The 14968-nt window shown below is 50.1% G+C and overlaps 1 protein-coding gene across 1 annotated transcript; it reads left to right on the top strand.

Moving 5' to 3' along the window:
• The first annotated feature begins 331 nt into the window (after window positions 1-331).
• LOC137306217 (intermediate conductance calcium-activated potassium channel protein 4-like) lies at window positions 332-14507 on the top strand. Its single transcript, XM_067975329.1, has 8 exons — window positions 332-683; window positions 3788-3877; window positions 7388-7773; window positions 9349-9487; window positions 11051-11161; window positions 12253-12371; window positions 13058-13127; window positions 13940-14507. The coding sequence occupies exons 1-8, from the start codon at window positions 399-401 to the stop codon at window positions 14102-14104; spliced, it is 1365 nt and encodes a 454-aa protein (XP_067831430.1). The 5' UTR covers window positions 332-398; the 3' UTR covers window positions 14105-14507.
• Window positions 14508-14968: the final 461 nt, after the last annotated feature.

Raw genomic sequence — 14968 nt, 5'->3', positions numbered from 1 at the left:
CGGGCAGGCTGGGCCGAATGGCCTCCTTCTGTTGCCGCATGATTCCATGCAACGGTGTCACTTTTAAGCAGAGTCTCACTGCCGCTGTCCCTTCCGATTCTGTGCCCTCTTTCTGTGCGTTGGACGACAGGTCAGGGTGGGTCAGTTGCAGTGAGGCCGTTGCTTTGAGTCAAACGGCAGAGAAGGTGGCTGATCTGATCCAGGCATTGACTTGACTGAACTGCCCTCCCCACACACGATGGTAAAACCCTTTTTTTTCCCCGTATCCTATCCTGCGGCTATACTCGGCTTTCGAAAGGAAGCTCTTGCTTCCTTTCTTGCAGATAAAGCTTCAGTCCGCAGCACTCTGCGGAGATCTCCGTCCCTCTCTCTCTCTCTCTCTCTCTGGCCCCCTCGGCATGTCCTGTCGTGGTGCCTCGACGGTTGAGCAGTTGCCCACCTGGGACGTGCGGGGCGCCCCTGCTCGGACCACCACTCCCACCCGCGCCAGCGCAGCTGCAGAGCGGCGCAGGAAGAGGGCAGAGAGGGGCAGGCCCCCGGGAGACATCGCCTGGAAGCTCCAGCGGAGAAAGTGTTTGTTGGAGGGCAAGAGGAGGCTGAGTGCCTGGTCGCTGCTGCTGGCTGGGCTCGGCATCGGACTAATGATCGTCACCATGGAACTATCTTGGCACAAGTGCCACATGGTGAGTGACCCCCCCTTCCCTTGACAGTTTCTCAGAAGTCCCACAAGCACCGGGCCACACGCTGGCTCTCTGACGGGCGAGTGCGGGTGGGCTATTCGACCACAGGGGGACTCGCGGCCCAGTCCCAACCCCCCCCCCCCCTCCCCCGCCACCCCCTGTCACGCGCACTGTGCAGCTGGCATTGCGATCAGGAACGGCAGTAATCCGTCTGATCTCACCTACACCCCTACCCCTCCAGTCCATGAGGCTGATTGGCGGCCGTGCCTTCAGCTGCCTGGGCCCTGAGCTCTGGAATTCCCTCCCTAAACCTCTCCGCCTCTCTCTCTCCTCCTTTAAGACGCTCCTTAAAACCGACCTCTTTGACCAAGCTTTTGGTCACCTGTCCTAATATCTCCTTATGTGGCTCGGTGTCAAATTTTGTCTGATTTACGCTCCTGTGAAGCTCCTTGGGACGTTTTACTACGTTAAAGGCGCTATATAAATGCAGGTTGTTGCTGTAGGGCAGGGGAGGATTTGGAACTTAGGAAACACAAGTGTTCGGAGGAGCAATAAATTTATAGTGTTGATAAAGTAAGAGAGAGGCATAAAAATGTATCATTCCAACACCCTTTCTTACGCAGTCCCCTCGATTATATCTTGATATCTCTGTGTCTCTATCTCTCTTTCTGCCTCTGTCTCTCTCTGTCGCTCTTTCTGTCTTTCTCTTTGTCTCTCTCTTTATTTATCTTTCTCTCTCTCTCTGCCTTTCTCCCTCCGCCTACATCTCTCTCTGTCATTCTGTCTCTCTCTCTGTTTGTCTCTCTCTCTGTCTCTCTCTTTCTCTCTCCCTTTGTCTCTCTCTGTTTCTCTGTCTGTCTGTCTCTCTCTCCCTCCCCTCTCTCTCCCTCCCCCTCTCTCTCCCCCTCTCTCTCCCTCTCTCTCACTCGCTCTCCCTCTCTCCCTCCCCCTCTCTCTCCCTCTCTCTCTCTATCTCTCTGTCTCTCTCCCTCTCTCTCTCCCCCACTCTCCTCTCTCTTTCTCTCTCCCTCTCTCTCTCTGTCTGTCTCTTTCTCTCTCCCTCTCTCTCTCTGTGTCTGTCTGTCTCTCTCACTCTCTCTGTCTGTCTGTCTCTCTCCCTCTCTCTGTCTCTCTCTCTGTCTCTGTCTCTCTCCCTCTCTCTCTGTCTGTCTGTCTCTCTCGCTCTCTCCCTCTCTCTCTCTCCCTCTCTCCCTCTGTCTGTCTGTCTCTCTCTGTCTGTCTGTCTCTCCTCCCTCTCCCTCTCTCTCTCTCTCCCTCTCTTTGTCTGTCTGTCTCCCTCTTCCTCTCCGTCTGCCTGTCTCTCTCCCTCTCTCTCTCACTCTCTCTGTCAAAATGAAAGTCTTTCTTTCTTTTCCATTGCTTTGGGAAATTGTTCAACAGCAGTGTGACTCAATGATTGTCTGCAAGGGATGGTTAAGTGTGTCGGGGAGGTTTTCTGAGTTGTCCTTTGTCAGTGGTCGAAAATAAAATTGCTTACACCACGCTCGCGATTTAACGAGTACATGCTGGCGTCGAATAAAGTGCCTCATGAGGACTTATCATAGAATCATACAGCACAGAAGGAGGCCATTCGGCCCATCGTGCCTGTGCCGACTCTTTGAAAGAGCTATCCAATTAGTCCCACTCCCCCCCTGCTCTTTCCCCATAGCCAAATTTTCTTCCTTTCAAGTATGTATCCAATTCCCCTTTTGAAAGTTATTATTGAATCTGCTTCCACCGCCCTTTCAGATCATAACAACTTGCTGCGTAAAAAAAATTCTCCTCATCTCCCCCCTCTGGTTCTTTGGCCAATTACTTGAAACATTTAACCGTCTACCATTAGATCAAAATGACTCCTTCACCCTACAGATCCATTACAAAACACTATGAAGCGACATTAATGAGTCTGAGTGACTTTTCTGGGTTGTGCTATCTGCATTCATGTCAAACTCCATTTGCAATTTCGTCATCCATTTCTTATAATACCCCTGGGGTGGAAACCATCAGGTCCTGGAGATTGGTTATTGTTAAGTCCCGTTATTTTCTCCATTGCAACAGGGGACTTACAGCCTGGGGAATGGGGGTTGAGTTTCCTCGCAATCCTCTGGATAAAGAGTTTGCCCAATAGCCCACAGCTTTTTGAAACAGATGATTGGAGAGCAAACCAGATGATTAAAGTCTTACAGGGTGAAATCGCCGCCATTAAATTATCGACATGGTAACTTAACGTCTTCCTTTTAATGGTGGCATTTAATAAGGACAGGCCAACACCTCTGTTCCGAATGAATTCAGCGAGCAGACACTAATATTGTGCAATATGATTTCCGACCCTTGGTTCCGATCCAATCCTTCGGACGAGACGTTAAACCGAGGGCCCCGTCTGCCCCTCTCAGGTGGATGTTAATGATCCCACGGCCACTATTTTGAAGAAGAGCAGGGGGGAGTTCTCCCCGGTGTCCTGGGGCCGATATTTATCCCTCAACCAACATCACTTAAAAAAAAACAGATTAACTGGTTGTGTGGAGAGACTGGAGAAGCTGGGATTGTTCCCCTTAGAGCAGAGAAGGTTAAGGGGAGATTTAATGGAGGGGTTCAAAATTATGAGGGGTTTTGATAGAGTAAATAAGGAGAAACTGTTTCCAGTGGCAGGAGGGTCGGTAACCAGAGGACACAGATTGAAGATAATTGGCAAAAGAACCAGAGGGGGAGATGAGAAAATCTTTTTTACGCAGCGAGTTGTTCTGATCTGGAATGCGCTGCCTGAAAGGGCGGTGGAAGCAGATTCAATAATAACTTTCAAAAGGGGAAGTGGATAAATACTCAAAGGAAAATTTGCAGGGCTACGGGGGAAAGAGCAGGGGGGTGAGTGGGACTAATTGGATAGCTCTTTCAAAGAGCCGGCACAGGCACGATGGGCCGAATGGCCTCCTTCTGTGCTGTATCATAGTGTGATTCTATAACAAATGAGACCTGTGAGCTTACTTGTAGGATCATTGTCCGGTGGGTGTCTTGCTGATCTGGTGAAGATTACGGATTTCCACATATGGAAGTGGTGAAGCATTTCTTGCTAGTTCTCTGAATTACACTTGTCTCTTTTCGTCTAACAGTACGTAAGCTCCACACTGGGAGCTGCCATCACTATCTCCACTCTCCTGCTCCTTGGACTGATTGTGGCCTATCATATCAGGGATATTCAGGTAATTGTGACAGTCTTAATCACTTTAACCCTTTGTTTCCCCTCGTGCTGGGGTACAGTTCCAGAAGCAACTCGCCAAGGCTTCTTCAACAGCACCTCCCAAACCCGCAACCTCTACCACCTAGAAGGACAAGAGCAGCAGGCACATGGGAACAACACCACCTGCACGTTCCCCTCCAAGTCACACACCATCCCGACTTGGAGATATATCGGCCGTTCCTTCATCGTCGCTGGGTCAAAATCCTGGAACTCCCTAACAGCACTGTGGGAGAACCGTCACCACACGGACTGCAGCGGTTCAAGAAGGCGGCTCACCACCACCTTCTCAAGGGCAATTAGGGATGGGCAATAAATGCCGGCCTTGCCAGGGATGCCCACATCCCTAAGAATGAATTTTTAAAATGCCAATGCTCCCCAGATACCTTGCCTAAGTGGGCTGTTGTCCACGCAAGTCCGTGTCCATAAAAAGTCCAAACCAAGCACTGGGGTTCATTTCTAGAGGGATAGAATTGAAAAGCAGGGAAGTTATGTTAAACTTGTATAGAACCTTGGTTAGACCACTCTTGAAATATTGTGCACAGTTCTGGCCTCCACATTACAGAAAGGATATAGAGGCACTGGAGAAGGTGCAAAAAAGGTACAATGGTAATACCAGAACTGAGAGGTTATAACTATCAGGAAAGATTGAACAGGCTGGGGCTCCTTTCTCGAGAAAAGGGAAGGCTGAGGGGTGACCTGATAGAGGTCTTTAAGATTATGAAAGGGTTCAATAGGGTAGACGGAGAGAAGATGTTTCCCCTTGTGGGGGAGACCAGAACTAGGGGCCATAAATATAAGATAGTCACTAATAAATCCAATAGGGAATTCAGGAGAAACTTCTTTACCCAGAGAGTGGTGAGAATGTGGAACTCGCTCCCACAAGGAGTAGTTGAGGTGAATAGTGTAGATGGATTTAAGGGGAAGCTGGATAAACACATGAGGGAGAAAGGAATAGAAGGATATGCTGATAGGGTGAGATGAAGTAGGGAGGGAGGAGGCTCGTGTGGAGCATAAACACCAGCATGGACCAGATGGGCCGAATGGCCTGTTTCTGTTTTGAACATTCAATGTAATTCTGCGAAATGGGCGCAGGCACTTTTTAAGCGCACAGGAAAAAGCTGTTGCCTCAATTCAACACACCCTCGGTGCAGCCCATGGGGCTGTTTCTCCAACGATGCCCAGAATAAACGAAGAGAAACAAATACCTGATTAATCTCGAGTTACGTTTTAGGTGAGGGCGCAGATGAGTTTTCCTATCAAAGATTAACGGGAAAAGGGATACGGTTCCATTGCGCCAGCAGCCTGACCACTGGCATTGTTATTGGTGAGAAGGGTGAAAAGGTTAACACTGCTGCCAAAGGAAAAAAATAAATATATATCTTCTGACACAATCCTTTGCTTAAAATCAAGTTTCCCTTTTCACGGGCACATCCTGCACTGTTTCCTGTTAAACGGAGACCACAGGGGCTGTGTGTACAGCCCTGATAGTCTTGCTCCCTCTTATCTCACCGGCACACAGCTGCAGATTGTGAGTCGAGACACCAGCCAGTCTTGGTGTGAGTCACTGCAGGCAGCCCTTGTGTGAGATAACTAGTAATCGCTCCCCTGATGGCCGAGTTAGTTACTGCACCTGGTTGCCAAGACTGCGACTGACTTTCGCCGACCAAGAAAGACCTGCTTTTTTGCGAAGTTGCAGTGTCAGCCGTGGCGCAGTGGGTAGCACTCTCACCGAATCCCCTGCCATCAACATCCTGGGGGTCACCATTGACCAGAAGCTTAACTGGACCAGCCATATAAATACTGCGGCTACAAGAGCAGGTCAGAGGCTGGGTATTCTGCGTCGAGTGACTTACCTCCTGACTCCCCAAAGCCTTTCCACCATCTACAAGGCACAAGTCAGGAGTGTGATGGAATATTCTCCACTTGCCTGGATGAGTGCAGCTCCAACAACGCTCAAGAAGCTCGACACCATCCAGGATAAAGCAGCCCGCTTGATTGGCACCCCATGCACCACCCTAAACATTCACTCCCTTCACCACCGGCGCACAGTGGCTGCAGTGTGTACCATCCACAGGATGCACTGCAGCAACTCGCCAAGGCTTCTTCGACAGCACCTCCCAAACCCGCGACCTCTACCACCTAGAAGGACAAGGGCAGCAGGCACATGGGAACAACACCACCTGCACGTTCCCCTCCAAGTCACACACCATCCCGACTTGGAAATATATCGTCATTCGTTCATCGTCGCTGGGTCAAAATCCTGGAACTCCCTTCCTAACAGCACTGTGGGAGAACCTTCACCACACGGACTGCAGCGGTTCAAGAAGGCGGCTCACCACCACCTTCTCAAGGGCAATTAGGGATGGGCAATAAATGCCGGCCTCGCCAGCGACGCCCACATCCCATAAACGAATAAAAAAAAACTCTCTCTCTCTCTCTCCCTCGTCTCTGAGTTAGAAGGTCATGGGTTCAAACCCCCACTCCAGAGACCCGAGCCCCGTAATCCAAGCCGACGCTCCCCAGGGTCAGTACTGAGGGAGTGCCGCACTGTCGGAGGCGCCGTCTTTCGGATGAGACGTCAATCCGAGGGCACCGTCTGCCCCTCTCAGGTGAGACGTTAAAGATCCCACGGCCACTATTTTGAAGAAGAGCAGGGGGGAGTTCTCCCCGGTGTCCTGGAGCCAATATTTATCCCTCAACCAACATCACTAAAAAAAAAACAGATTATCTGACCATTTATTACATTGCTGTTTGTGGGATCTTGCTGTGCGCAAATTGGCTGCTGCGTTTCTCACATTGCAACAGTGACCACGCTTCAAAAAGTACTTCGTTGGCTGTAAAGCGCTTTGGGACGTCCCAAGGTCGTGAAAGGCACGATAGAAATGCAAGTCTTTTCTTTCCAATGGCCTAAACAGCCTCTTCGTCTTCCAGGGCTAAAAGGGTTAAATTACGAGGACAGGTTGCACAGACTAGGCTTGTATTCCCTCGAGTGTAGGAGATTAAGGGGTGATCTAATCGAGGGGTTTAAGATGATTAAAGGATTCAATAGGGTAGATGGAGAGAAACTATTTCCTCTGGTGGGGGGAGTCCAGAACAAGGGGGGCAGAACCTTAAAATTAGAGCCAGGCCGTTCAGGGGTGATGTCGGGAAGCACTTCCTCACACAAAGGGGAGTGGGAATCTGGAACTCTCTCCCCCGCAAAAAGCTGTTGAGGCCGGGGGTCAATTGAAAATGTCAAAACTGAGATGGATAGATTTTTGTCGGGTGAGGGGATTAAGGGTTACAGAACCAAGGCGGGTAGATGGAGTTAAGATACAGGTCAACCGCGATCGGATTGAATGGCGGAACAGGCTCGAGGGGCTGAATGGCCTCTTTCCGCTCCCGTGTCCCTCTATTTTCTTTCCTTCTTACGAATGACTCCATGAATTGTGTGTCCTTTGCGTTGACTGTTTTTGTCAAATTCTGACTTCAGCTGTTCATGATCGATGAAGGCATTGAGGAGTGGACTGTTGCTTTGACCAGGGAGAGGAAGCTTTACATAAGCCTTGAGCTGTTGGTCTGTGTTGTCCACCCGTATTCCATTGTGTTCCCCTGGACCTCCAACGCTCCCTGGTCCAACGCAGGTATCGTCTTGTCAAACTTGATGTTTCTCCGAATCTACTTGGTCCAAAGGGTCATCTTCTTGTACAGCAAGGTGCTTAACCCATCGTACCAGACCATTGGATCCCTCAGCAAGATCAATTTGAAGTTCTATTTCGTCCTGAAGGTTCTCATGAACAGATGTCCGGGCAAGATTCTGCTGCTCTTTGTTTTCTCAGTGTGGTTCATTGCATCGTGGGCCTTGAGCCTTTGTGAGAGGTGAGCGTCTCTTAACAGACAATGTCGCGGCGCCCGGGCGGGCGGTGGTTGGGGGGGGGCGGGGTTTGTTTGAGTGGTCTCATACGACCCTCTGGTCCATCCAGCCCGTCCTAACACAACAGAGGCACCTCGTGGATCGCCAGATCCACTGACGTCCCCGCCCCCCCTCCCCAAATCATGTGATCTCCCGGGAGAGGCGATAAAAAGACCCAGGGCCAATTTAGGGGAAGACTTCTGGGAAATTCCTCTCCGACTCTCTTGCGAGATCGAAACTAGTCCGGGTGATCAGTCCGGCCCCTGATGATTTTACGCAGGAGCTGCATTTTGTGAGAGGGGGTCTCCGCCCCAGACAGGAACAGGTCCCTCTCTCTCGCTGGGAGGAATTCAGGGAATCGATGTCCCCCCGGACGAGCCGGAGGCCTGTTCCTCAGGCCCACTCTTCCCCGGGAAAAGAAACACCTCCTGACATCGAACCCAGACCTGGGCCTCGTACGACTTTAAAATTGTGAGCCCTGGTCCTCCCTAAACCTATTTAATTGGAACAAACCGTCCACACAAACACAATCTAATCCCTTCACCGTCTTATAAACCTCAATCAGATCTTCGCCTAAGTCTATGCTTCTCTAAAGCGTAGAGTCCCAGCTCTTTTAGTCTATCTCGATAACTAAGATGCTTCAAACTAGGAATTATTCCAGTGGCCCTCCTCTGCACCCTTGACAAACTGAGCTATTATCTAGGTCTATAGTTGCCAAAGTTTCTGCAATCTTCCCTCGTAATTTTGTCTCTTCTCCTGAAGGTGCTCACTCCTGCTGCGGTGCCTCGTCCGAATGGCCATTTTTGTACGCGAGTCCAATCGGTGTCAGGGGGCTATTCAACCATGGAGTGCATCACGGCTGATGACTTTGCCTGATGTCCACACACACACACACACACACGTTCCAGAGTGGGCAGTAGGCACTAATTCAGAATTGATTTCCCCCTCCTGGGGGATGGAGAGCAATCGTAATGAGCCGTCGCTGCCCAACTGAAATCGGCTGAATCAGCGTAGAACTGGGATCAAATTTGGCGTTTTTGCATGACTGAGGGAGTGCTGCACAGTCGGAGGTCTGATGAGACGCTAAACCGAGGCCCCGTCTGCCCCTCTCAGGTGGGACGTAAAAGATCCCACGGCCGCTATTTCGCAAAAGAGCAGGGGGGAGTTCTCCCCGGTGTCCTGGGGCCGATATTTATCCCTCAACCAACATCACTAAAAAACAGATTAATCTGGTCATTATCTCATTGCTGTTTGTGGGATCTTGCTGTGCGCAAATTGGCGTTTCCTACATTACAACAGTGACTACACTTCATAAAGTACCTCATTGGCTGTAAAGCGCGTTGGGGTGTCCTGAGGGTGTGAAAGGCCCTGTAGAAAGGTCTTTCTTTCCTTCCTCCCTTCCCTCCACGTTTAAAGATCAAACAATAAAGTACTCTGAAGTGCAGCGACTAGTTTTGTAGATAAGTGTGTGCGATGCTCTCTCTGTATATGTGTATCCCGGTGAAACTGACACTTGCCCTGATCTCACCCCCCTCCCACAGACAAAATCGCCATAACAGCACCAATGATGTTCTTGCCTCCATGTGGCTCATCCCCATCACCTTCCTCACCATTGGATACGGTGACAAGGTCCCTTTCACTGCCTGCGGCAAGTTCATCTGCCTGATAATAGGAGCTCTGGTAGGAAGAGTCCTCTTCAGTTCATGTGCGTGAGAAACACCGGCTACACACTGACTTACAAGCTGGGGTCAGATGGTTTATATCCAGAATAACAGATACCCGGGAGAGAGTTACAGGCTGGAATCTAATCGAGGGGTTCGGGGGGGTTTATATATAGAATAACAGATACCCGGGAGTGAGTTACAGGCTGGAATCTAATCAAGGGGTTCGGGGGGGTTTATATATAGAATAACAGATACCCGGGAGTGAGTTACAGGCTGGAATCTAATCGAGGGGTTCGGGGGGGTTTATATATAGAATAACAGATACCCGGGAGTGAGTTACAGACTGGAATCTAATCGAGGGGTTTGGGGGGTTTATATATAGAATAACAGATACCCGGGAGTGAGTTACAGACTGGAATCTAATCGAGGGGTTCGGGAGGTTTATATATAGAATAACAGATACCCGGGAGTGAGTTACAGGCTGGAATCTAATCGAGGGGTTCGGGGGGGTTTATATATAGAATAACAGATACCCGGGAGTGAGTTACAGGCTGGAATCTAATCGAGCGGTTTGGGGGGTTTATATATAGAATAACAGATACCCGGGAGTGAGTTACAGGCTGGAATCTAATCGAGGGGTTCGGGGGGGTTTATATATAGAATAACAGATACCCGGGAGTGAGTTACAGACTGGAATCTAATCGAGGGGTTTGGGGGGTTTATATATAGAATAACAGATACCCGGGAGTGAGTTACAGACTGGAATCTAATCGAGGGGTTCGGGGGGGTTTATGTATAGAATAACAGATACCCGGGAGTGAGTTACAGACTGGAATCTAATCGAGGGGTTTGGGGGGTTTATATATAGAATAACAGATACCCGGGAGTGAGTTACAGGCTGGAATCTAATCGAGGGGTTCGGGGGGTTTATATATAGAATAACAGATACCCGGGAGTGAGTTACAGGCTGGAATCTAATCGAGGGGTTCGCGGGGTTTATATATAGAATAACAGATACCAGGGAGTGAGTTACAGGCTGGAATCTAATCGAGGGGTTCGGGGGGTTTATATATAGAATAACAGATACCCGGGAGTGAGTTACAGGCTGGAATCTAATCGAGGGGTTCGGGGGGGTTTATATATAGAATAACAGATACCCGGGAGAGAGTTACAGACTGGAATCTAATCGAGGGGTTCGGGGGGTTTTATATATATAATAACTATATAGCATATAGAATAACTATATTCTACATATGTTCTATAGGTAGTTATATTCTATATATTCTATATATAGAATAGCTATATAGAATAGCTATATATTATATATATAGTATATAGCCACTTTGTTTGTGTGTGTGTGTGTGTGTGTGTGTGTGGAAGGAGATGATTATAAGGAGCAATCTGTGAGGCACGGCAAGTGTAAATCAAGTGTGAACATCTACTAGTTCACGGTCCCTAATATACGTTCCATATTGTTTCCAAACAGGGTACAAATATGATCCTTTTGTTCCCGATCTAACACTGTGTCTCATTCACTCTGGCGCTTTATTTTAAACCAGCTGTGTTTTTCTTCCTGAAGGGTGTTTTTTGCACGGCGCTGTTCATCGCTGTGATCGCTAAGAAACTGGAGCTGAGCAAGGATGAGAAGCACGTCCACAATTTCATGCAGGACATCCTGCTCACAAAGGAGGTGAGGAGTCGGACAGATGGGGGGGGCCAGAGGTGGAGCAGTCGTTTAGGACGTTACCCTTGCCCCTGCAGGACCGAGATTCAGATCTGTGCAGGAATGCGAAATATTTCATCAACGGAGGGGGCGGTAGTGATAGGCTTCGATGGGAGAGTTCGGGGACTGGAGGGATGGGCTTCGATGGGAGAGTTAGGGGACTGGAGGGATGGGCTTCGATGGGAGAGTTAGGGGACTGGAGGGATGGGCTTCGATGGGAGAGTTAGGGGACTGGAGGGATGGGCTTCGATGGGAGAGTTAGGGGACTGGAGGGATGGGCTTCGATGGGAGAGTTGGGGGACTGGAGGGATGGGCATCGATGGGAGAGTTAGGGGACTGGAGGGATGGGCTTCGATGGGAGAGTTGGGGGACTGGAGGGATGGGCTTCGATGGGAGAGTTAGGGGACTGGAGGGATGGGCTTCGATGGGAGAGTTCGGGGACTGGAGGGATGGGCTTCGATGGGAGAGTTGGGGGACTGGAGGGATGGGCTTCGATGGGAGAGTTGGGGGACTGGAGGGATGGGCTTCGATGGGAGAGTTAGGGACTGGAGGGATGGGCTTCGATGGGGGAGTTAGGGTACTGGAGGGATGGGCTTCGATGGGGGAGTTAGGGGACTGGAGGGATGGGCTTCGATGGGAGAGTTAGGGGACTGGAGGGATGGGCTTCGATGGGAGAGTTGGGGGACTGGAGGGATGGGCTTCGATGGGAGAGTTAGGGGACTGGAGGGATGGGCTTCGATGGGAGAGTTGGGGGACTGGAGGGATGGGCTTCGATGGGAGAGTTAGGGGACTGGAGGGATGGGCTTCGATGGGAGAGTTGGGGGACTGGAGGGATGGGCTTCGATGGGAGAGTTAGGGGACTGGAGGGATGGGCTTCGATGGGGGAGTTAGGGGACTGGAGGGATGGGCTTCGATGGGAGAGTTAGAATGAGACTCCATTTTTGAAAAGGACCCTGACGATTAAGCTCCCTTTTTAGAGTCCCAAAGATGAGCCTCCCCATTTAGAGTCCTGATGAGGAGACTCCCTCTTCAACTTTGGCCTATTCAAATGTTGACAGGTCCAGAAGATTGCTGCTAATCTGATTGAAGTGGCTTGGCTACTGTACAAACACAGAAAGAGGCAAGATCAGCGGAAGATCAAGATATATCAACGCAGCCTGCTCTCAACGGTTTGTAAGTAAGTACGGGGGTTTCTTCATCTGCAGTGACCGCCTGTTAAAATGCTCCTCTGTGGCACTTTGATTATGGAGGTAACTGCACCATTACCCACTGTGGTACTGAGCCCATACAGACCAGGGAGGTCCAGGTTAGATCCCTGGTCTGTGTTGAATTGGCTGATCTCAGTTAGGATACTAGACAGGTCGGGTACTGGAGGGATGGGCTTCGATGGGAGAGTTCGGGGACTGGACGGATGGGCGTCGGTGGGAGAGTTGGTCCATTGGGATTCTGTACAATGGGAGTGAATGGGAAGGGGTTTGGTCCATTGGGATTCTGTACAATGGGAGTGAATGGGAAGGGGTTTGGTCCATTGCGATTCTGTACAATGGGAGTGAATGGGAAGGGGTTTGGTCCATTGGGATTCTGTACAATGGGAGTGAATGGGAAGGGGTTTAGTCCATCGGGATTCTGTACAATGGGAGTGAGTGGGAAGGGGTTTGGTCCATTGGAATTCTGTACAATGGGAGCGAATGGGAAGGGATTTGGTCCATTGGGATTCTATGCAACGGGAGATCGAAGCAAAGTGGAGACTGATGGTGGCAGTACGTGCGATCCCAACGTGCCACCTCAGCATCCAGAGGTCCCTAAATGTTTTACGATGCGGTTCTGATTGTCGCCGGCTGACTTGTTAACCCATCTCAACAGGTTCCGCAAAGCGAAGCTGAAGCAAAGGAAACTTTGGGATCAAGTCAGCGCCATGATGGAACTCTCCAAGGTAACAGCAGTTCCTTTGGGAATTCCCTCCAGCTCAGAAACCCTCATGGGTGATGAGCGACCATTGTCCGCATGTCCCATCTAGTCCCTCTGCCCAGTTCATTTTGTTAGCCAAGTGTCTATTCTGTGGCAGCCTGGTGGGGCTGCATTACTGGGAACTATGCACCAGGGCTGATTGGGCTTTCTGCATAATTATTGATCCTTGAGGTCCTTCTGCTGACTTTTCCTCCACAAGAGTTGGACAGACTTCAGAGGTGGCGTAAATATAGGAAGTGTCTTTCTATACAATAGCCATTCTTTGGAATTCCACACAGTAGGATTGAATGGGAAGGGGTTCGGTCCATTGGGATTCTGTACAACGGGAGTGAATGGGAAGGGGTTTGGTCCATTGGGATTCTGTACAATGGGAGTGAATGGGAAGGGGTTTGGTCCATTGGGATTCTGTACAGTGGGAGTGAATGGGAAGGGTTTTGGTCCATTGGGATTCTGTACAATGGGAGTGAATGGGAAGGGGTTTGGTCCATTGGGATTCTGTACAACGGGAGTGAATGGGAAGGGGGTTTGGTCCATTGGGGTTCTGTACAATGGAAGTGAATGGGAAGGGGTTTGATCCATTGGGATTCTGTACAATGGGAGTGAATGGGAAGGGGTTTGGCCCATTGGGATTCTGTACAACGGGAGTGAATGGGAAGGGGTTTGGCCCATTGGGATTCTGTGAGGAACTAACTATGTGATGAGGGGGAATACCATGCTTCAACTGATTTGAAAATTGATTAAAGCCTGGAGTTTAACTGTGCTGCTCTTACATTTAAGATGCATTTTGTCCTGTGTGAAATGAACTCCAAGATGTCTGACTCCTACAGCGAGCTGGAAAAAAGACTGGTAACCTTGGCGACGAAAGTAGATGCTCTGGCAACGGGTTTCGAAGAGCTGCCCAGCCACATCTGTGAGGCCTTTAAGCAGCAACTGAAAGAGTGAATTCAGCCTCTGCAGTCGAAGTGCTGGACCACTGGAGACCAAAAAGCAGTGCTTGAGGGCTTGGATTGGCTAGCCGATGATTAGAAGAATCCTTGTCTTACCTCGAGTGCTAAATATTGGGTTTGGTGGTTTTTTGAATCTCTCTTTGGTTTCTGAATTCCCTCCCTCTACCCCCCTCCACAATTTTTCTCCCTAATCTCTTGACACCACTGGCTCATGTTGGGCCCTGGTTCTATGGCAGCTACAATCCTCAGGCATCAAATGGCCATTCTAGATCCATGACATTGTGTAGGATATTCGACCATAGGGTGCATGACCTGCCCTCACGTGACATGCACAGGTTTTCTGGCAAGAGGAAATGGATGGTGATCAGAAGTGGGAAACTTGGCTGAGTTTTACCTCTTCCCCCCCCTACACGCCCATCCCCATCCCCATCCCCACCCCATCTCCATCACCACCCCCATCCCTTTTCCCATCCCTATCCCTATCCCCATCCCCATCCCCATCCCCATCTCCATCTCCATCCCATCTCCATCTCCATCCCATCCCTATCCCTATCTCCATCACCATCTCCATCTCCATCCCATCTCCATCTCCATCCCATCTCCATCTCCATCCCATCCCTATCCCTATCCCCATCCCCATCCCCATCTCCATCTCCATCCCCATCTCCATCTCCATCCCTATCCCTATCTCCATCTCCATCCCTATCCCCATCTCCATCACCACCCCCATCCCTTTTCCCATCCCTATCCCTATCCCCATCCCTATCCCTATCCCCATCCTCATCTCCATCTCCATCCCATCCTTATCCCCATCTCCATCCCTATCCCCATCTCCATCCCCATCCCCATCCCTTTTCCC

The sequence above is a fragment of the Heptranchias perlo genome, chromosome 42, assembly GCF_035084215.1.
Source record: "Heptranchias perlo isolate sHepPer1 chromosome 42, sHepPer1.hap1, whole genome shotgun sequence".
Classification (NCBI taxonomy): Eukaryota; Metazoa; Chordata; class Chondrichthyes; order Hexanchiformes; family Hexanchidae; genus Heptranchias; species Heptranchias perlo.
This window is presented reverse-complemented; position numbering and strand designations above follow the sequence as displayed.